We start from the raw sequence: 22,825 nt of genomic DNA on the forward strand, positions 1-22,825 counted from the left end.
TGACCTATATTGGTCACTTTTAGAAACAGAATACTGGGCTTGATAAACCTTTGGTCTGACCTAGTATGACAAGTCTTATGTTCTTATGTTTCAAATGTTCAAAATCACAAGACCTAATCTCTGGAATAATCTTCCAGTGAACATTAAGGTGGAAAAGGATTTGTCTCATTTTAGAAAGATACTTAAAGCACATTTATAAACATTAGCCTTTGGTATTTAGGTCTCATTTTGAGTGGAGTAGCAATTTCTTTGGGGCAGAGAAAGCGGGGGGGGGGGGGGGGGTTATGTTTATGATTTAGCTTTTATGTTGGTATTAGTAACTGAAATGATGTATTAGTTTTAATTAATTTATGTTTTAAATTGTTAGTTTTAAATATATATTTGTATTTGAATGTATATTTTGCACAAGATTATGTATGAATTGCTGTAATCCACCAAGAGTTGGGGATTGTGGGATATCAATGGTTTTAAATAAATAAACATAAATAAATGGTAAAAGCCCTGGGAGGTAGCTGCTAACTGCTTTTTTTCCCTTTGATATATTCTTTTTTTGTTTCCTTTTGGATAGAAAACTTATGGACTTGATCTATAGCTGATTACTTATATTTTTCTTGTGTTATATTTTGTTTTCTTTTCTGTATCATCTTGTGATTTTCTTTTTTAAGTTATCATGATGAATATATTTGAAACTGAATAAATAAAAAGTTTAAAAAAAAGAAACTTGCAGACAAAAACTGAACAGGAAACTGCAACCAGACTCTGTATGTAGTGAAACAATGGAAAAAAATGAAATACTAACATGCCTCAAAAAAATATCGAACAATAAAATCAAGAAGTAAAAAAAAAGCATAACAGCAAAACCATACAAATAAAAAGAATAAATATTTTAAAACAGGTGACAAATAGAATATCCAATAATTAAACATTTTTAAAAATTTCCTGAACATCAATCAAATATTTCAAAACAGCAGAAACATCAAATAACATCAAATAATTAAAACTAATAAAGATAGAAAATGTTCCCTACTTTCCATACCTGGGAACTTTTGACTTCCAGTCACTCCGAGATTGTCATGGACTTGTGAGGGGAAGGGAGACCCACAACCTTTCTCCTCTCTCATATAGACACCCACTAACACAGATATGCTTGCTCTCTCTCTCTCTCTATCACTGTCACACACATGTTCTCTTTCATATATGCTACCTTCCTCACTTTTTTATGCATGATCCCTCTCATACATGCTTCCTCCCGCTTTCTCCTACTTACATGCATGCTCCTTCTTTCCTACTCATTTGCATGCTTCCTCTCTCTCACATACTTCCTCCCTCTTCTACTCCCATGTATGCTCTCTCTCTCATGCGCTCCCTCCTAATCATACACATGTTCTCCTTCATTCACTCTCTCCCTCTTTCTCACACTCATGCTCACTTTCATGTACTCCTTCCTTCTCTCTTACTCACACTAACTGCCTCACTCATGCACACATTCACATCAGGACCTCTTTCCCACCTTCCTTTCTTCTGCCACCAGCTGAATGGGCTTTGTTTCTTTGGCTGCCTGCCCTCTTTCTCTATTTTAGTTGTGGTGGCCTCTTCCACCACTGCTGCTGCTCCCGGATGTGGCCTGGTATTGCCAGGCCTAATTCCACCTTCCCTTCCCCTTTCTTTCCTCACTCACCCACACTCTGTTTCTCTTTTCTTACCCTCCTACTCCCACTCTCAACCTCCCTCACATCCATCATAGTCTTCTTCTTCCTTCTCCTACTGGAAAATTATGATACTACCACTCTAGGTTGTCCTTCTGCTGGGGGAGGAGAGAACCCTGTTGGCACATAAGTCTTCCTTATGTTCTCTGCCTCCACTCATACCTCATATTCCCTCCCTTGCCTCTCACTCACCCTTCCCCCCTCACTTTCACTTCCATCTCTCTCACCCCATGCCCTACCTTTCCCTCCCTTCATTAATCCTCATATTCCATCTCTTTTTTCCTTTTCTTCCCTTCCTTTATTCACTCCACTTTGCACCATTCTCTCACCCCTCTCATTAATTCCCCTCTCAAATCCCCCTTTTATTCACTTCTTTCTCCTTTCTGTCTTACTCAACCCTTTCTTCCTTCCTTTCCCTCTCATCCCCTCCCCTCCCTTCCTTAGTAGCTGGGTGCAGCTGGGTCTTATTTCACTGGTGGCCCTGGCCTCCCTTCCTGCGACTGTTTTCCAGGATGCACCCCACCACTCTTATTTTGTCGGGGCCTGGCTTCCCCACCAGCAGCTGTTCTTTGCATTCTTCTTTCGCATTGGCTGTTCTGTGCAGCAGCACTGAGTACTGGGATGAGACAGACTCTTTCTGACGGTGGGAGGTGGGAACCCAACCAGCATGTTAATGAATGCACCGCACAACTCACTTCCTGCCAGGTGACTGTCTTGTCGGACAGGGAAATGAGGTGGTCCCTGCAGGGGTATTTTGGGGGGCACTTGCTGCCACCTCAAAATTTTGCCACCTGAGGCAACTGCCTCAACTTACCTCATGATAGAGCTGCCCTGAGACATGGGGACTGTGGGAACATGAGGTGAGGTGGTGAGACCAGAGAGCACATTATTGCTCTGCTCCTTGACTAGTCCTGCCCCTGCTGTGTCCTGTAGGCCGACTGAAGGAGAGAGGATGAAGGAAAGGGGAAGAACTCTATGTCTTACCAGTACTGTGTACCAGCAGAAAAGTTCTTACTAGTATCCTTACCTGACCAAAGCTGCTTATTTACAGCATTCCTTGAGCTCATCAGATATGATCAGCATATCTCCTGACTAGTACACAATAGTATCTCCCTCTACAGCTTTTACTCTTCTCTTCAATTTCTGCACCTCAAATGCATGGCTGCACTTTTATGCATTAAATCTTAATTGCAAAACTTTTTAGCTTGTGCCTTATGTGGGGGTTTTTTTTTACAACATTTTTCCTTCTCTCTGCTCTCTTTTGTAAGCAATATGATAGGCCAGGTGCCAAAATGGCACTTCAGAGGTGTCTTTTTATATTTTAGTGAGGTGTTATAATTTTAAAGGACTTCGGAATGCTATTGACATGAAAAGCACTATATAGATGAAAATGATTGTATAGTTTCCAAATTATTAAGGGATTGTTCCCATTCTTTGTATTTTATTCATTTTTTTTTCATGTTTATTTAAAGAGTTGCTCCAATTTTGGGTCTGATTCTCAAAGGCCTTTGTCCCACTGTCTGTGGGAAAAATGCAGAGTAAATCAGGGCCAAAGTTGGTTAACTAACTGCTAGAAAACTGAAGAGCTTTAGGCACTGAATGCTGCTACTGTACATTTTGTCTCTCCAGGTTGATTAAGTGAGAAGAAAAGAATCTGCTTCTAAGTGTTCAAAAGACACTGTCACTATGAACACAAAGGACGCAAAAGTGACGGAGGGGGGTCTAAATGTCACTTTAACCATCCGGCTACTCATGCATGGAAAGGTATGATGCTCTCATGGGCTCCCAACCATGGATCTTCCCTCTTTCTTTTACTTTTCATTTACTGTTGCTTTAATTGGGAGTTGCTAACTGTCAAATTTACTGTTGCTGAATTTTCAGGATGCTGCCAGAGCTCAGGACAGTGATGCTGCATAACATTAAAATCAAAGAATGAATGAATGAGAAATGTCAGAATGAATCCTAGCATAATGGCAGTAGGTCACAAGAGAGGTTTTGACAGTATTTCATGCTGTGAAAGAAAGGCACATTGACATGTTTTGGGAGGTTTATTCTGTGACAGTGACATTATCTAAATTTATGAGGTTGTAATTGACATGGCTATCAAAAATCGGTAAAGTTGAAGGCCTACTAATACAGTTTGTAGAATAGCTTAATGGAGTCTCTACCTGGGTAACATCAAGCTAGGTTGAGAGAACATTGCACAAATCTCATCTTTGGGTGAGTTTCCTCACACTGAAGGTCATCAAATCTTCACAAGAGTGCACTGTTCTGTTCGTAAGTCGCACTTTGAATGTCTAAGTGGCCCCTAACCCCTACAGTAATATCTAACCTTCATCTCCAGTTACTAGGTGGGCCTCTTATAGAGATATAAATACCTACCTAGTGTGAGGGCATTACAGCTAGGCTCGCGCTCTCTCTCTCTCTCCCCCCACCCCCCAGTGATTGTAGGAAGGCCCTGATAGCTAGGCTGGCTCTCCAGGAGCTTAAAACTACTAAAACAGCATTTGCAAAAACATCACAAAGTGCGATAAAGCCCTATCACACGGCTTTATGCAAATGAACAAGGTGTAGTTAAAATCTGCGTTAAAGCCATGCGAAAAGACTTTGCAAATAATGAAGCCGGCCCACTTGGCCTCAAATCCTGCCCCAAACTCCTCCCCTTTTTCTAATTTGCTTTGCACAATGCGTTATGGCATTTTCGCATGCGTTAAAGGTGTTTTTGCATGCGTTAAAGGCATCTTTTGCATGCGAAAACGCCTTAACGCATGCGAAAATGCCATATAGCACTTTGATAAATGACCCCCTTAGTTTGTGCTGTATTGTTTAAAACAAGTGACAAATAGCTTGACTGTTTTCATATCAATTCTTATGCCTTTCTGTCATTCAGGCCAAAACCTAATCAAACAATGGCTGAGGAAGAAGAATATTTACCATAGAGATGAATGTAATCAGCACACATATGATAATTGCAAACTTGGTAGATGAAATGCCTAGACCTCACCTATCACTTGTTGGGTTTTCTTATTGCTTAGTAAATTGCATACAAAACCTTTAATGGCATGCTCAGCAGCTCTGCTCCATGCGTACAGGGATTCTTTCCTGTGTTTCAGCAGGACTCTGTCCTTGGAGAGGGCGGGTACACATGGCTGAGCACACAGGTTTCAGGGTGGAAATGTGCATGATCTGAGAACTCGTGCAGGGGTACACATGGATTTTGTCCCCATGCAGGCATTTTGAAAATTGTCATTCAGTGGGAAAAATGCATTGGGGTGTTACATTGTAATGGATTTCAGAAAAATTAAGCCCCTAAATTTCGGAGTCTACGTGTGTGGCCGGGCCTTGCATGTGCTGCTTGCATTTTACAACAAGCCCAGACATGCGAGTAAACCCAGGTACTGTACATGCAGAAGTACCAGCCCAGGAAAAAGGGGTGGCCCGAGGGGCAGTGGGCGGGCTGGAACAGCGCCATTAGCCGCTGTCCCGGGGAAGCTCGCACTGGCAGCCAACCAGCGCACGCAGGTTACTTCTGCTCCAGAGGAGCAGTAAATATTAAAATAAAAAAATTAGGGATAGTTAGGGTAGGTTTAGGGGGCAGGAAGGAGAGGGGAAGATGGAGGAAAGATAGAGTTAGGTGTAGGAAAATTCCCTCCTTAATTGGAGCGGACTGGGAGGGAACTAGGGGAGGCCTGATTGTGTTGCTGCACATTGCTTTGTAAAATTCCCCCCCCTGCATGTGTGAGTCGCTGGTCACATGCACATGAGCATGCGGCATGCATGTGCGCACGGCCATCAGATTTTATACATACGCATTCATGTTAGAAAATTGGCATACTCCTTTTAAAATCGACTCCTTAATGTTTAGTATAAAAAGGCTAGGAGTGCATTAGCTTTTCCACAACTTGTCTCCATTTTCAGCTAGAAACTGCTCTCGCCTCTAGAGGAAGAGATAGGGGAGCATGAGTATGACTGAGTGTCAGATGATATGGAGGAGACAGCAGATCTGAAGGAATATAAGGAGAAATCCTTTTTGAGCAGTCTCCTTTCTGGGTCCTGTAGCCTATTCCCTACTCAGAGCTCTGCTTATGCATTCTGGCCTCAGTATTCAAATGTAGCCATTTATGTAAGTTAGCCGGATAAGATTTATCTAGCTAACTTATATAAGGTATTCAGCAGTGCGACTGTGCTGCTGAATATCCCCATATTTGGTGCTACTTAGCCAAATTAATTTAACTAGATAAGTACAAATATTGCTAACATCTGACTAAGTTAGTCAGATCAGTAGCACCACCCCAATCTGCCTACTGCCCACCAAAATGTAGCCAACTAAATGGTAGCCAGTGGCCACCATTTAGCTGGGTAAGTCTGACTTGTCTGGCTAAGTAGTGTTTCAATATTGGGCTCCCCAAATTTAAGTTAGTAGATGAAGAGAATAGGTGAACATCCCATTTTCAGGGATAACATGTTTCCATATATAGTAGGATGGTGTGGGATGAAGACTTTCTGGGGAGTTGGGAGAGGGTAACTTGCTAAAACTGAAATGTATCCTAGAATTAATTTAAGGACACCAAGTTACATGAACCTTGGTTGTATGTCTTATCAAAGACAGTTGATGACATCTGTCCCTTGGCCTCCCCTAGTAATATATCATTAATTGGTTGGGAATTTGTATCCTTGTGTACTAGGGGATAATGAAGGATTCTAATGGCTAACTTTGACAAAGTTAACTTGTACTATAAGGTCCTGAGGTGTGTGGCTGGATAGGCTGTAATTGGTGTGCTGCTGGTTAATGGGTTAAGATATTTGTAAGGTGAATAACTGTTAATGGATTTTTATAAGAACAAGAAATGCCATATTGGGCCAGATCAAAGGTCCATCAAGCTCAGCATTGTGTCTCTGGCAGTGGTCAATCAAGGCCACAAATACCTGGCAGGGTCTCAAAGAATAGATCCAATCTTTCTTCCTCACAACCAGGAATAAGCAGTGGATTTCCCGACTATATTGACTAATAATAGTTTATGGACTTTTCCTCCAGAAACTTGACTAAACACTTTTAAAACCCAGTTATGCCAACTGCTTTTCCCACATCCTCTGGCAACAAATTCTACAGTTTAGTTGTGTGCCAAGTGAAAAAATATTTGCACAGATTTTTTTAAATGTGCTACCTATTAACTTCATGGAGTGACTCCTAGTCTTAGTACTGTTTGAAAGGGTAAATAAGTAACCATTCCCTGTTTGCCTGTTTCACCCCATCCAAAATTTTACAGCCAATTACACGGGATGTACATTCATGTGTCCATTCATTTTATTAATTTCGCCACTAAGCGCATATCTAACAAATGGATGCTAGGTGCGCAAGACGAAAGAGGTGTGCTTATATCTGTGAACATAAGAACATAAGATTTGCCATACTGGGTCAGACCAACGGTCCAGCAAGCCCAGTATCCTGTGTCCTACAGTGGTCAACCAAGTCACAAGTACCTGGCAAGTACCCAAACATTAAATGAATAGATCCCACACTACTAATCCTTATTGATTAATAGGAGTTTATGGACTTCTGTTCTAGGAACTTATCCAAACCTTTTATAAACCCAGCTACACCTACTGTCATAACCACATCCTCTGGTAATGAATCCAAATATTAATCATACATTAAATGAAAAAGAATTTTCTCTGATTTGTTTGCAGACCTGATTTATGCGTGCATGTTGAGGTTTCTAAAATAGTGTATACGCACGTATATGCTATTTTGCATGCATAAATGCTATTTTTTACTCATGCATCTTTTGAGAATTAATCTTTAAGGTTTTACTTACTGTTAATATTGTAAGTCCTTTGTGACGGTCAACAATTAAAAAGGGAAACATGATAAAATGAGCCAATTAATTAGAGGAAACTAAAAGGAGCAGTTACAAGGGTCAAATGTCTGCTTAAGGTGTGGAGATTGTTTAAAAATACTATCTTGAAAGCCCAAATAAAATATATTCTACCAGTGAAATAAAGGCTGAAAGAAGACCAAACAATTACCAGCATGGCTAAGTAATGCTGTGAAAGAGACCAATAAAGCCAAATGGCATCTTTAAAAAATAGAAAGAAGGTCTTAATGAATTAAAATAGGAAGAAGCATAAGCTCTACCAAATTAGATGTTAAACATTAATAAGACAGACAAAAAGAGAATCTAAGGAGAAACTTGTCAAAGAGACAAACTAATAATGCAAACTTCTTCAAATACCTCAAAAGCAAGGGAGTTAGTTGGATCATTAAATTACCAGGAGATAAAAGGGGCACTCAGGAAAGGCAAGGCCATAATAGAAAAACTAAATGAATTCTTTGTTTTGGGCTTCATTGCAGAGGATGTTGAGGAAATACTTACACTGTAACGATTTATCAGAGGTAACCAGGCTGCTGGGCTTAACATGAACCTGGGCCCGCTCCCACCACCTACTGATGTACATTGGGGGAAGGGGGTGCCTGGACCTGAGTGGAGTCCTGCCTCTCCCATAGGGAATCCCGCGTGCAAATTTTAAAAAGGCAGCAGGAAGTGGCCCGTTTCAGATTGTGTGGGATCAATAAGTGGGAGGTCTGTGGTGAGTCTGGCATCAGTACCAGGCAAAATGGTAGAATTTATCATAAAGAACAAAAGTACTGGACATATAGATAGTTATAGCTTAATGAGACAAAGTCAACATGGATTTAGCCAAGGAAAGTCTTGCCTCAAAATCTGCTACTTTTTTGAAGGCGTAAATAAACATGGATAAAGGTGAGCCAGTTGATGTAGCGTATCTGGATTTCTAGAAGTATTTGACAAAGTCCCTCATGAGATACTTCTACGGAAATTAAAGGCATGGGATAGGATGCAATGTCCTGTTGTGGATTGGGAACTGGTTAAAAGATAAAAAAAAAACAAACCAGAGAGTAGGGCTAAATGGTCAATTTTCTCCATGGAGAAAAGTGAATAGTGGAGCGTCTCAGGGATCTGTTCTGAGACCACTGATTTTTTAACATATTTATAAATGACCTGGAAATGGGAACAAGGAGCGAGGAGATCAAATATGCAGATGACACAAAATTATTCAAAGTTATTAAATAACAAGAGGATTATGAGAAATTGCAAGATGACCTTGCAAGACTGTGAGACTGGCATCTAAATGGCAGATGACATTTAATGTGGACTGGACAAGTACAAAGTAATGCATATTGGGAAGAAAAACCCCAATCATAGCTACACAATGCAAGGTTCTATATTGGGAATCACCACTTAGGCATCAACATGGATAATACGTTGAAATCCCCTGCTCAATGTGCAGCAGCAGCCAAGAAAGCAAATAGACTGCTAGGAATTATTAGGAAAGGAATGGAGAATAAAACAGAGAATATCATAATACCTCTGTATCGCTCCATGGTGCAACCACATCTCAAGTATTCTGTGCAATTCTGGTCACTTCATTTCTAAAAAGATACTGCAGAATTAGAAGAGATGGGTATGTATGGATTGACCAAAGAATACAGAGAAGGGTGACCAAAATGATAAAGGGAATGGAATGAGTCCCCTATGAGGAAAGGCTAAAGAGGTTAGGGCTCTTCAGCTTGGAGAAGAAACGGCTGAGGTTAGATATGGAACGAGTAACACAAATCAGTTGTTTACTCTTTCAAAAAGTTCTAAGACTAGATGACATGCAGCAAAATTACTAAATAGTACATTTAAAACAAATAGGAGAAAATTAAGCTCTGGAATTCATTATGAAAGCTGTTAGTGTAGCTGGACTTAAAAAGGTTTGGACAAGTTCCTGGAAGAAAAGTCTATAAACCATTATTAAGGTAGAATTGGGGAAATCCACTGCTCATTCCTGGGATAAGCAGCATGGAATCTGTCAAACTTTTGGTATCCTGCCAGGTACTTGTGACTTGAATTGGCACCTGTTGGAAACAGGATACTGGACTTGAAGGACCATAGTCTAACCCTGCATGGCAAATCTTATGTTCTCATGTTCTTACATTTACAACATTTTGTATATAAGTAGCCCGGTTTCCTCAGATGTGTTTGAGGCTTATTACAATAACATATAACTTTTACTCCAGTCATTCAAAAATGGGGACACTGTCTAATTTCACCATCACCAAGAGTGATCTCATTTCATTGAACATTCCACTTTATTTTGAGGTAAATTTTGTAGTAAAAATTAACATAATACTATGTACATCTGTTCAACAGTTGTATCAAACAATAGTTTTACTCCTCTTCCACTACTCCTGATAAATCAGATAGCCGGTTAGTAGCGTTTTAAGATTTATACGGCTAAGTAGCACTTTTTCAGACTTATCTTGCTATCTAACTTAATCAGATTTGTCTGAAAAGTGCAATTTAAATGGTCAAGTAGTGCTTTTCTGACTTATCCGCCTAAGTAGTGCCTTTGCCTCTAGTAGCTGGATAAATTGGAACTTATCTGGACAACTCTGAACTTGTGCGATGCACATTTTTTACATGCGTGTGCATGTTTGAGGACATATTTGTGTGCTTTTTATAACATGTGCATATCATATACATGCAGGTTATAAAATACATTAGTAAATTTGCACATGTCCATATGTATCTTCAAAGGTTTTAGCAATCCAAAGACTAATACTTACACTGGGTCTATTAAAATGCTCTAATTTTCTTAACCAATATAATTTGTTCACCTATTTGAACAAAAGGAATACTTATTAACTGATTAAACAAAAAGCTATCACTTGTACAGCTTGCCAGAAAATGGGAGGGCACTGTAATGTGGAAGATTAGACCATTATACTATCAAATTTTAATGTCAGTCACTTTTATACTGAGATCTCTCTTTTGTTTTCTCAGTACTGTTGCATTAACATTGGGGGACAGTAGCCTGATAATGCAACAGTTTCAGAAACAATTACAGTATTTATTCTGAAATAAGCCTCAGTGCCTTCAGAGTGCTCATTTGGCATGAAACTGATTTTACATCTAATCCATCAAATGAATCAGATGTGAAAATAATACTCTTTGTCTACTGTTTCACATTAAGTGATAGTCCCATTCATTTTAACATCATGTTGCCTTCATCTGTTCCACACTGCAGAGCTAGAAAAGGTAATCACCAAAAACTATGCAAAAATAAACTCTGATATACAATCACTTTATCTCACTTTGCTACAGGATTCCTATTTCTAAATGGGTTACGACAACATTGAGGTCAATATTCAAAAGCCATTTAGAGGGATAACTCAGCATATTCAGCCTCTTCTCCAGCTAGCTTATAGCCAGATAACTACATATCCGGTTATAATTTGAGGGGTATTCTAGGGAGGGGCTGAGATATCCAGCTAATCTAGCCTAATATCAGGGATATCTGGTAGGTTAACCAGATAAATTTAGACCTGCTTCTGAGTAGGTCTAAAGATATCCGGTTTTGTGTGGCCAGATAATTCTCTTCTTAACCTGATATCTTCAAAGATATCTAGTTAAGTAGTGCAGTCACTGTCTCCCAAGGAAAAAAAAAAAAAAAACAAGGGCCTGCGGCCTGATTGTCAGCCCACTACCACCACCACCACTGCCCCTTATACATAAATGGCCCTAATGGGCCCAGCACCCTTCACCCCCAAAACAGCAATGATCCCTCCCCACCACAATCATTGGCCGGTTTCATACAAAAAATCGGAGCCACCGGACAACCTCCCCCCGTAGAACAATAAACTGGCTAACCCCAGACTCCCCCTCCTCTGTCCCCATACCCCACCCAGTTGCCAAAATTCTTCCCTGCCAGGAACGGGTCTTTACTCATCTGCTCCCAGCAGCTCCAGCACTGCTTCTAATTGGCAGCGCTGGAAGAGTAAGCATAAGTACACAAAACAGAAACTATTCAAAAAAAGAAGTAAATTATCAATTACTGAATCTGAGTTGAAATAATGCTCTGTACTGACTAAGATTTCTCAGCCAAGGTTTTTGAATCTGTACTATGTTAAGTTAAGGAAACTGAAAGAAACAGCCCCAACTCTCAATGACAAACTAAACAATCCATACAGACAGTAGTGGTCACTTGCTTTTACGCAAGCTAAAATGAATTATTGTAGCAGTCTCCTGTAGGGGTATTGTGGCAAAGATAGTACATTCCTCTTCTCTTCAGTGCCTGACCTATCTACCAGGCCACACTTGTTAGTAAGAATCATAATGGGGCCCCCACATTCTGGCCCCAATTATAAAATTTGGGGTACAGTCACAAATTTATACACATTATACCATACATGACATTACTACAATACATAAGATAGTTATACAAACGATACATACATTTTTTAAACTCTTTATTTATAAACTTTTACAGAATATACAGTAGGAGGCAAGAACAAAAAAACACAAAAGAGAAAATCATAATCCCAATCCCCCCCTCCCTTCTCAGGGTTTCAAGAGCATAATCACACAAGAGAACAATAAGAGTTCAATACAAAATATTTGCTCAGTACTAACAGTAATCCCAGTAAGGATACAGAAAATATGCCAAACCATACAATAATACACATAAATCAGGGGTTTTGATTATTTCGATGTTTTCAATAAGGAGATCAAATGTTTTCGTAAAGAGTTGCATTTCTTTTAAGCTGATAGGTAAGTTTTTCTACCATCGCAATCTCATGTACTTGATTCTGCTAATAAAGGAGTTGACTTCCACATTAAAACAATAGTGAATCTCCCAGCGTGAAGGAGATGGTCGACCAGACATCGTTGTGAAGTAGTAAGGGTATGTTCTTCCCATACACCCAGCAGACGCAGATCAGGTGTCATGTCTATGGTTTTTGATAATATTTTGTAACACTCGGACAGAATGAGTTGCCAAAAGGAAGCAACATGTATACATGACCACCATAGATGAATGTATGACCCGGAAAGCCTGCACCTACTCCAGCAAAGACCTGAAGAGGTTGTCAAAAATCTTGAATAAAAAAAGGGGATATCTATATGCCCTGTGAAGCAAATGGACCATTACTTCTACACGGTGCATACAGATAGAAACACGACGTGCTCTCTTCCAAATACACGTCCACTGCAAGGGACCCCAGTCTTTCTGCAAATCTCTATTCCATAATTGTGTTAAATTTAGAGGTGGGTCAAACTTAAGTTGAAAGCTTTGCAGGGCTTTGTAAAACAAAGAAACGCCCTTTCGAGGGATAGTATCTTGGGTAAGAATTTGTTCAACAGGATCTGGTGGTAAAGGTTCTCAACCTTTACTCACATGGCTATCTAGTTCTTCCCTTAATTTCTGATAGAAAGCTTCAGAATGACACTCTAATTCAAATTCTTCTCAAAGATCCTGAAAGGATTTGAAATCAATGCTGTCGTCATCCCATAATTGGCCCATCTTACTCCACTCTGCAGCATCTCTATAGAGCATGGAAGTAACTAACCTGCCATTCCCTCATATAGGGGAAATTACAGAGAGATGTTGCAGTGATCACTTTAATTTTTTCCTCATACCTTTCCAGATTTTAGGGTGTGAGGGCTGACACCATCAGCCCTTTTATTTCCTACGAGGAGGTCTGCTGAGCGAGAAGTGTAGGTAGGTCTATACCCCCAACTAGCAGTGCTTCTAAAGGATACCAAGATACAGTCTTTTCTCACAGGACAAGCAGGATGGTAGTCCTCACATATGGGTGACATCATCAGGATGGAGCCCAATCACAGAACACTTTTGTCAAAGTTTCTAGAACTTTGACTGGCACCTACTGGGCATGCCTAGCAATGCACTGACCCCGCATCCAGCAGGGGTCCCCCTTCAGTCTCTTTTTTTCCACGCAGCAGTAGCCACATGGGTTAAGGAGCTCTCATGAGATTCCTGACAGGAATTTTCCTCATGGAACTTCTTCAAAATTTTTCAAAACATTTTACCCCATAGGGGTCCCCCTATCGATATCTGTACTCCGCGGTCCAAAGGTAAGGTTTTACCCTTGTTGCGGTCGATTCCCATCGAGTTTCCCCTTCGGGGCCTACTGGCCATCAACCACACCGTGGCTAAATTTTTGTCGAGGCCATGGCGTCGGGTTTTCATCGGTGTCCCGATTGTCCTCGGACAGTGTCCATTACAGAGCCGTATATTGTGTTTGGGGGCCGACCATGATAACCTAACTTGCACCAAATGTGCCCAAATGATGCCGAAGGGCCGCAAAGCCCGTTTGGAGAAAATGGAGTTTCTTTTTCATTCAAAACTTACATCGATCGCTTCGACTTCGTCTGAACCAGTGCCATCGACCTCTCGTCAGCAACGAGACACCGGTGCTGTTCGACCGGCTTTGACTACTCCTAAGGTATCGAATTCTTCCTCCTCGCCTCAGGAGAAGGACCAAGGAGCACATCATGAAAAATGTCGACACTGGTACCGGAAGGCTCAGTCCGCCAAACCAGGCAAGCTCTTGGCATTGGCGTCGACAGAGCCACCAACAAAGAAATCCCGTCCGGAGAAGGCCCCATCCTCCTCTGCGACCGGGTCACCGAGGCGTTCCCCACCTTCATCGGTGCAGGGAGCCGCGATTCCACTTTCACAGGTGGACCCTCCGGCTACACCAGTGCTGCCTCCTACTCCAGTGCCAGGTTTCCATGCCCCAGGCTTCCGCGAGGAATTGGATCGGATGATCCAAGAGGCCATCGGTAAAGCACTTCACGGTTTCCAGCCTCCATTGATACTGATACCGGTGCCCGAGCCAGTCACCGATCGGATCCCCATGGCGCTCGCACCACTACTGGGTAGATTGGTTGCGTTGCTCGGTGCCCTACCACTCCTGGAACCGAGAACACCGGTATGTCCTCTTCCTTCGATGCCCATACCTGTGTCATCAGAAGATGAAGAAACACCGATACCCATACTGCCGTCTGGGATCATGCCACCGACTCATCCATTGATGTCACCGGTTCCATCGGTGCCTCCATCGATGCCATCGATGCCTAGGCCTGGGCCTTTGGGATTAGCACCATTTCTCCCTTTTGAAGATCCTCAGGGAGCTGGTGATCAACCTTATGATCCTTGGACTGACGATACTTCCCAGGATACCAATGATTTGCCTTCACAGCCCTCCCTTCCTGAAGAGAGGCGTTCTCCTCCAGAGGATTTATCTTTCATCAATTTCATTAAAGAAATGTCTGAAACAATTCCATTTCAGCTTCAGACAGAAGAAGATTCAAAGCACAAGATGCTAGAAGTGCTCCAGTTTCTTGATGCTTCTAAGGAAATCATGTGAATTCCATGAAATCCTCATTGACCTCCTGAAGAGGAACTGGGAGCATCCAGGTTCGGTACCTCCTGTCATTTGTAAGACAGATGCCACCTATCTTGTACAATCAGCTCCTGGATTTCAAAGGTCATAACTGGATCATCACTCTGTGGTTGTGGAATCAGCCCAGAAAAAGGCTCGACGTCCAAACCTCATTCCTCCATACTTCCTGGAAAGGAACAGAAATCCCTAGATGCTTTTGGCAGACGGGTTTTTCATGGCTCAATGCTTATATCTCACATTGCTTCCTACCAGTTGTACATGACCCGTATAACAGAAAACTTTTTAAGAAGACACAGGATTTCTCTAAATCTTTACCTGACCAACTCCAGGATGATCTCAATGCTCTAGCTTAGAAAGGCCTGGATGCTGGTAAGCATGAGGTCCATGCTGCATACAACATATTTGACACTGCCTCTAGGGTGTCTGCAGCAGGAATTAGTGCAAGAAGGTGGGCCTGGTTGAAATCCTCTGACCTCAGACCAGAGGTACAGGACAGGTTAGCTGACCTACCTTGTGCTGGGGATAATCTCCTCAGAGACAAAATTCAGGAGACTGTGGCGCAGCTAAAGGACCACCATGAAACGCTGCGTCAACGTTTTTCAGTGCCTGCTGACTTCTCGTCCACCTCTTAGAGGACATTCAGGAGAGACGTTAAGCAACCAATCTACAAACCAAGAAGGTATTATCCTCCAGCTTCCCGAGGTCGCCCTTCCAAGCCTTATCAAAAAGGTCAGTCCAGGCAGTCCCGACCTCAGAAGACCCAACCTGCTCCTCAGCCAGGACCAGCGTCAGGGTTTTGACTCCTTCCTGGAAAGCATAAGCCAACCTCCTCTTCCATCACTACCAGTCGGCTGTCGGTTGTGCCATTTCACCAACACTTGGCACACAGTCAACACCGACCAGTGGGTACTTACGGTGGTCACTCAGGGTTACCACCTCAACTTCCTGACTGTACTAGCGGCTCCTGACCTCGGCTGACATGGGGATCATCCGACCACTTTCTTCTTCTGGAACAGGAGGTATCTACCCTCCTCCAGTCCTAGGCAATAGAACCAGTGCCCCTCTCCCAACGGGGACAGGGGTTCTACTCCCGGTATTTCCTCATCCCAAAAAAGTCAGGTGGCATTCATCCAATTCTGAACCTTCGCGCTCTAAACAAGTATCTACGAAGGGAGAAGTTCAAGATGGTTACCTTGGGGTTTCTACTTCCTCTTCTTTAAAAAGGAGATTGGCTATGCTTTCTAGATCTGCAGGACGCATACACACACTTGGATATCTAATTTACATTTGGACAAGATAGGAGTGTGATTTGACCATTCAATAAGGTGAATTTCCACAGTCCTCACCATATCCAGCTTAACTTTATCTATAATAATAGAATTGATTCTAAAATAAGAGTAGTGTAGGGGAGAATATAAAGACAAATCTTTTTTATTCAAATAAAAATATCTCCAAGGATCCACCAGCCCAGCATTAGATAATAACTGTTCAAAAAATAGCGTATTATGCCAAAGTTTCCTAGGAACCAGACCCATTTTGTCTAACTCATGAGAGAGAATCAAATTAAAATCTCCACCTACAAGCATACTGTATTCAACAAAAGACAAGAGGTTAGAGAAACAATGGGAAATAAATTATATCTAATTAATATTTGAGAATAAATAGATGCCAAAGTGATAGGGTATACCACTACCTTACCTTTAATGAAGATATAATGTCCATTTGGATCTTTCCTAGTTTTACTAACTATGAAAGGTAAGTGCTTGGCAACCAATATACCTACCCCTCTTTTTTAACCTTAGCCAAGGCAAAAGAAGACTAGGCAATATCCTCTTATTAGGAAACTTCCTGTCACTTTTGAAATGTGTTTCTTATATAAAATAAACTAATATTTTGGGGTCCATATTCAGCCACTGTGTGACTGTACTAGTTAGCGGGTTATAGCCTAACCCGCTAACTAGCAATATATATTCTTAAAGTTAGCCAGTTAGGTATAACCAACTAACTTTAGGACAGCTCCGTTCTTCTCCAGAAGGCCCCCAACATATTCAGCTAAATTCTAGCCAGGTAACTATGGGCTCAATATAGCCAGGTAAGCCAATTAGACAAATAAATATTTCATTATCCATCTAAATGGCATTTAAATGTGGACCTCTTTACTTCTAAATGTTTCATTGATTAACATACGTTTTTCAGGTAAATTCTGTCCCTTCATTCAATGATCAATAAGTAAATTCAGAATGATTGGACATATAGAAGTATAAAAATATTGGGGCAGATTTTAAAAGCCCTACGCGCGCTGGGCCTATTTTAAAAAGGCACGGCAACTCGCATAAAGCCCCGGGACGTGTGTAAGTCCCGGGGCTTGCAAAAAGGAGCGAGGCATGGGCAGGGCGGGGTCAGGGGATTGCGTGCCGGCAGGCTGCCGGCGCACGCAACTTGCGCCTGCCCAGAGGCAGGCGCAAAAGGTAAGACAATGGTCGGGGGATGTTTAGAATAGGGCTGGGGGGGGAAGTTAGGGGAAGGGATGGGAAGGTCAGGCTAAGGGGGAGAGAACGGGGAAAGGCAGCACAGCTCAGCACGCGCAAGGTGCACAATTGTGCACCCCCTTGCGTGCGCTGACCCCTGATTTTATAAAATGCGCGCGCACCCTTTTAAAATCTACCCCATTATGAATAAAGAACATGGTTCCAGCTGAAAACTGAGAAAGAAGAATATTAGACATCACAAGAGTAATGAAAGAAATTATATAACCCCCCTCCCAACAAAATATCACCCACCACACCTAAATACCAAGGGAAACAGAACTGATGCACTGTACCAGCCAAGCAATGCAGACCAAAACCCAAAGACAAAGAGAAACTAAAGTTCACCCCCACTCATACTTTTACCTAGAGTGACTATCTAGACCACCCCAAACTTTAAAAAGTGAGAGAAGAAGCAGAAGACAAAAAGAGAATAATCAACAAAAATGTTCACAAGAACAGAGAAAGAAAATATTATCTATACATGTGGCATCCCTTCAGGTTGGCCACTGGATGTCACTAGGTCCCTGTATAGAACTTTAATATCATGAGCCTTCCATCCCCCATCAGTCCTTCCCACAAATACCAATTTTCAACCTTGGCAACACATAAAAATAACTAAGGAGACAGCCAATGGAAATGCAGAACCTTAACTCTAGCTAACAAATTGCTCCCCCAAATGATACTTTTTAACATAACATTTTCAGTTAGTGCACACTAAGTCCCTTTAGTGTGCACTAACTCTGAAAATAGGGAAACCCGAAATAAATACTTCTGAGCCACTTTAAAAATGAAATCAAACAGATAATGACCTAAAACAAAAACGACATTAAAAAAAAAAACAAAGCACACCCCTACCAATCAGTAAACTTTATTTTTAACACCCAGAGCCTAGTTCTGTCTGATTTGTTTCACCCCTTGGGATGCAGCTACATTATATACCCACTCAAAGCAAGACACCATGGTCCAGGCCATAAGTGAGAGCTTCCCCTCCCATAAAAAGAATCCACCATGGGATAGAGATTATAGTATAGGATGTAAATAGCAAGCTGGAGCAGCCCAGAAGAAATAAAAAATGTTTGTGTGCCCACGGGACTTAAACCTCCCCAGTATGGGTTACATACATATCTCCATTCCGCCCTCCCCAACTAATTCTACAATAAACAAATATGGAAATATGGTAAAAAGGAGCAAATCAGTAAAGTAAATGGAGAACCACATGGGAGTGTGCTATACCCATTCTCAGCATAGAACATTCAAGCAAACAATAAATAAAATACGAGAGGCATCCAAAGGTAAGTAGATGAACATGACAGATAAATAGGGAAAAAATCACTATAATACCCTGCCTCCATCAAGGACATCCAGAAGAAAAAAATTCAACAAGATAAAATGCAATAATCAATGACACGATAAAATAGCAAAATGCAGAGATAAATACTGTGGATCCATAAATTCTAGAGGATGTGAATGAAAAGAAGAGGCATGGGGGTGGCTTGCAGGAATGACAGATACTACCTGGAGATTAATACCCTTATTCAATAAACACACTCACTGTTAATGCAATGCCAACATTGCTCTATGCTTCAATGGCAAGAGGAAATGTGGAAAAAAGGATTTGCATTCACAAAAAAGCGGGGGAGTAGCTTGCTTGTTGCAGCAGTTACTACCCCAAACCAAATAAGACTGATACTTCATTTCAATGCATATCCAGCATAGCTCTCTACTTCAGCGGCAGGGGGGAAAGAGGAAAAGAGGATTTGTATTCAGGCAACAACCAACAAGGACTGAATTACATAGTCTGGGAAAACAAATAAGCATGGGTGTAGCTTGCTTGTTATGGCGGTTACTACCCCAAATCAATTAAGCCTGATACTTCACTTGAAATACATATCCAGCGCAGCTCACTGCTTCAACGGCAGTGGGGAATAAAGAAAAGAGGATTTATATTCAGACAACAACCAACAAGGACTGATTTGAACAGGCTGGGTAAACAAATAAGTGTGGGAGTAGCTTGCTTATTGCAGCAGTTACTACCCCAACCAAATAAGCTAGATACTTCACTTAGATGCAGCTCCAGCACTGCTCTCTAAATCAATGGTGGGGGTGGATGGTAACTAGAACCAAAAAGTTACTAATAAGAGCCAAGAGTAACAGATTTATTTATTTATTTTATTTGTTTGTTTTTCTATACCGATGTTCAACTAGTCTTATCACACCGGTTTACAGAGTATCATAGGAATCTATTAATTTAGATTTCTTATTTTACATTGAAACTTTGTAACATGAGTAACTTTGTAACAAGAGTAACTTTGCAACAAGAGAAACAATTGGACTGAGGGGAGATTTTAGTGGCATTAGATGACTTATGGATAAGATGACTTATAATAATTTGTTTTTGCTCACTTTTATGTTAATTAATATTCAAGCAATATCTAAGAAGACTGCTATTATAGTTGACCTAGTAGCAGATAGAAAACCTGACTTTATAGCCATTACTGAGACCTGGCTGAAACCTTATGATACTGTTTTAATTAATCAGTTCTCAAATGATACATATACGTCATTTTCAGCCCCTAGAACAAAGCGTAAAGGAGGTGGTCTCCTATTAATAGTAAAAAATGAGCTTAATGTTAAATTAGTCACTACAAATATAGATGAACCTTATGAAGTTATGTTACTTGAATCTCCCGCTATTCAGATCTGTTTAGTTTACTGTCCTCCCAAATGTTGGATCCATAATATCTCCCCTTTAATTGAATTCTTGGCAACAGCAGTAAAACCAGATAAACCCTCTGTTATCTTAGGAGATTTCAATATACATATGGCTGATGAGCCACTTAATTCTACATGTTTCACTTTGTCTGAATCCCTCTCAAGTTTAGGATATAGTCAGATAATTCGAGGACCCACTCATAAAGCAGGCCACATGTTAGATTTAATTTTATTTATTTATTATTATTATTTATTATTATTTTTATATACTGACATTTGATCTCAATTGAGATATCACACCGGTTTACATTCAGGTAATGTAGGTATTTCTCTATCCCCAGAGGGCTTACAATCTAAGTTTTTGTACCTGAGGCAATGGAGGGTAAAGTGATTTGCCCAAGGTCACAAGGAGCGACAGCAGGACTTGAATCCTGGTCTCCTGGTTCATAGTCCACTGCTCTAACCACTAGGTTATTTCTCCTCCCCTATTTTTACTACTTTTTACTAATATAGAACATTTTTACTAATATAGAAAAATTTGAAACCTATGAAAGTGCTCAAACCCCTGTACCCTGGTCGGATCATTTTCTAATCTCCTGTAAATTTCAAGGCAAAGAAAATCATGCTAAGAAACATGTCGATCAAATCATTACATACCGACCTAAATATAACCCTGAAGAATTAAAATCGGCACTAGAGGAAAATATAAAAAATTTTGATCTAGCAGACTGCCAGACCACAATTAAATCCTGGTTTAATAACTGAAATATAGCTGACAAAATTAACCCAATAAAAACAAGAATTTTAAAACATAACAAATTATCCCAACCTTGGTATAATAATGATATTAAAATGGCAAAAGCACAACTGAGGAAGTTTGAAAAATATTGGAGGAAAAATAAAAATCCACAATCTTTAGGCCTATATAGATCTCAATTAAATAAATGCAAAAATCTTATTAATGATACAAGAAAGAACTATTTTAAGCATAAAATTCACTGCTTTAGCTATTGTTATGAACTGTGCTGCCCGCGGGTCCCCCCGCGAGCAGACTCACTCACCATGCTGTCTTGTTCTGCCCAATGCGGCAGGACGCCGCCGTTGGGCCTCCTGCGCGGCTGGAGCCGCAGACTGTCTCTGCCCTCGCGGCCCGGAGGCCGCCCCAGATCGTCCGCTTCACCGCGGCCGGAGCCACGGACTTCCTGCCTCTCTCCGCGGGGCTGGGACCGCCCCCGACGCCAATGCTATCTTCGCGGCGCTAGGCCGCAAGCCCCGGTTCCATCCAGCGGCTGGAGCTGCCCCCGGGGCTCCCCTCAGCGGCTGGAGCCGCTGCCGACGTCAGGGCCTGCTCCTCAGGCCCAGCCTGCATCCGTACGCACAGACGCTGAGCAGGCCGCTGTCCACGGTCCTGCACAGCCCTGCTTCCTGCTCCTTAGGCGCCGGCGCGCGCCTCTCTTCATGATTTAAAGGGCCAGGTGTGCTGGCCCCACCTAGGGAGTGGACTTCCTGCTTGAGCCCTATCGAATAATAGAAGGACTAGGGGGCATTCCATGAATTAGCAAGTAGCACATTTAAGACTAATAGGAGAAAATTCTTTTTCACTCAATGCACAATAAAGCTCTGGAATTTGTTGCCAGAGGATGTGGTTAATGCAGTTAGTGTAGCTGGGTTCAAAAAAGGTTTGGATAAGTTCTTGGAGGAAATGTCCATTAACGGCTATTAATCAAGTTTACTTAGGGAATAGCCACTGCTATTAATTGCATCAGTAGCATGGGATCTTCTTTGTGTTTGGGTACTTGCCAGGTTCTTGTGGCCTGGTATGGCCTCTATTGGAAACAGGATGCTGTGCTTGATGGACCCTTGGTCTGACCCAGCATGGCAGTTTCTTATGTTATGTTCTTACCATTCTTGTGATAATGAATTTGTGAAGTCTGGGGCCCTTTTTAGATTCATCACCCAATTAGAAGTTAGGCATCCAAGCAGGGCTCTCAGGAAGCTCAAGAATATTCTTGGAAAATCTGCTACATTTTGCTGAAGTGGCAGAGTACGAAAACTGTGACTCCATCAATCAAAGAAAAGAGAGAAAACCGCAAAATAAGGGGATCAATTTTTTAAAAGGAAACCATACATGGGGCTGTAGTCCAAAAGCAAAGTTTGAAGTCCATGGGAATACACCCAAAAAGCCTCCCTAGAAATAGCACTGGACAAAATTTTGGGTAATAGAGAAAACTATCAGTCCTATTACCAAAGCATTCCACATTAGGTGACAAGGAGGGAGCCCTCATAGCACTTTAAGATAAAAAAAAAAAAAAACAGCCCAATTAGGGATACTGCACTTATGAGGATTAAAAGAAGAAAAATTAAAGTTTGTTAGCAGGACACTTCTGTGCAGAAATGAGATAGCAGGGCTCAATAGTGTATAGTTCAAAAAGCCAGCTCACCTTAGAAAGAAGCAGACTCATCAAGAAGGAGTAAAAATAGTAACATCAGAGAACAATCTAAAATAAATGGGCTCTCACGAGTCAAAAAAGCAGACTAGTACCTCAGAATAGATTACAATAATATCGTAGAACGCAAGACAGAGGCAGGCCTTTACAGAGTAGGAATTT

The 22,825-nt window shown here is 41.3% G+C and overlaps 1 protein-coding gene across 13 annotated transcripts in view; it reads left to right on the top strand.

Moving 5' to 3' along the window:
- Positions 1 to 22,825, top strand: part of LOC115084679 (poly(rC)-binding protein 3-like) — a 1,201,673-nt gene that overhangs the window by 1,012,238 nt on the left and 166,610 nt on the right. For all 13 annotated transcript variants that reach the window (XM_029589869.1, XM_029589872.1, XM_029589868.1 and 10 more), the window contains one exon: positions 3,336 to 3,470. In XM_029589869.1, coding sequence (XP_029445729.1) covers positions 3,393 to 3,470 — 78 coding nt within the window. In that variant the 5' untranslated portion in view covers positions 3,336 to 3,392. The remainder of the gene's footprint in view (positions 1 to 3,335; positions 3,471 to 22,825) is intronic.

This window comes from Rhinatrema bivittatum, chromosome 2 (assembly GCF_901001135.1).
Source record: "Rhinatrema bivittatum chromosome 2, aRhiBiv1.1, whole genome shotgun sequence".
Classification (NCBI taxonomy): Eukaryota; Metazoa; Chordata; class Amphibia; order Gymnophiona; family Rhinatrematidae; genus Rhinatrema; species Rhinatrema bivittatum.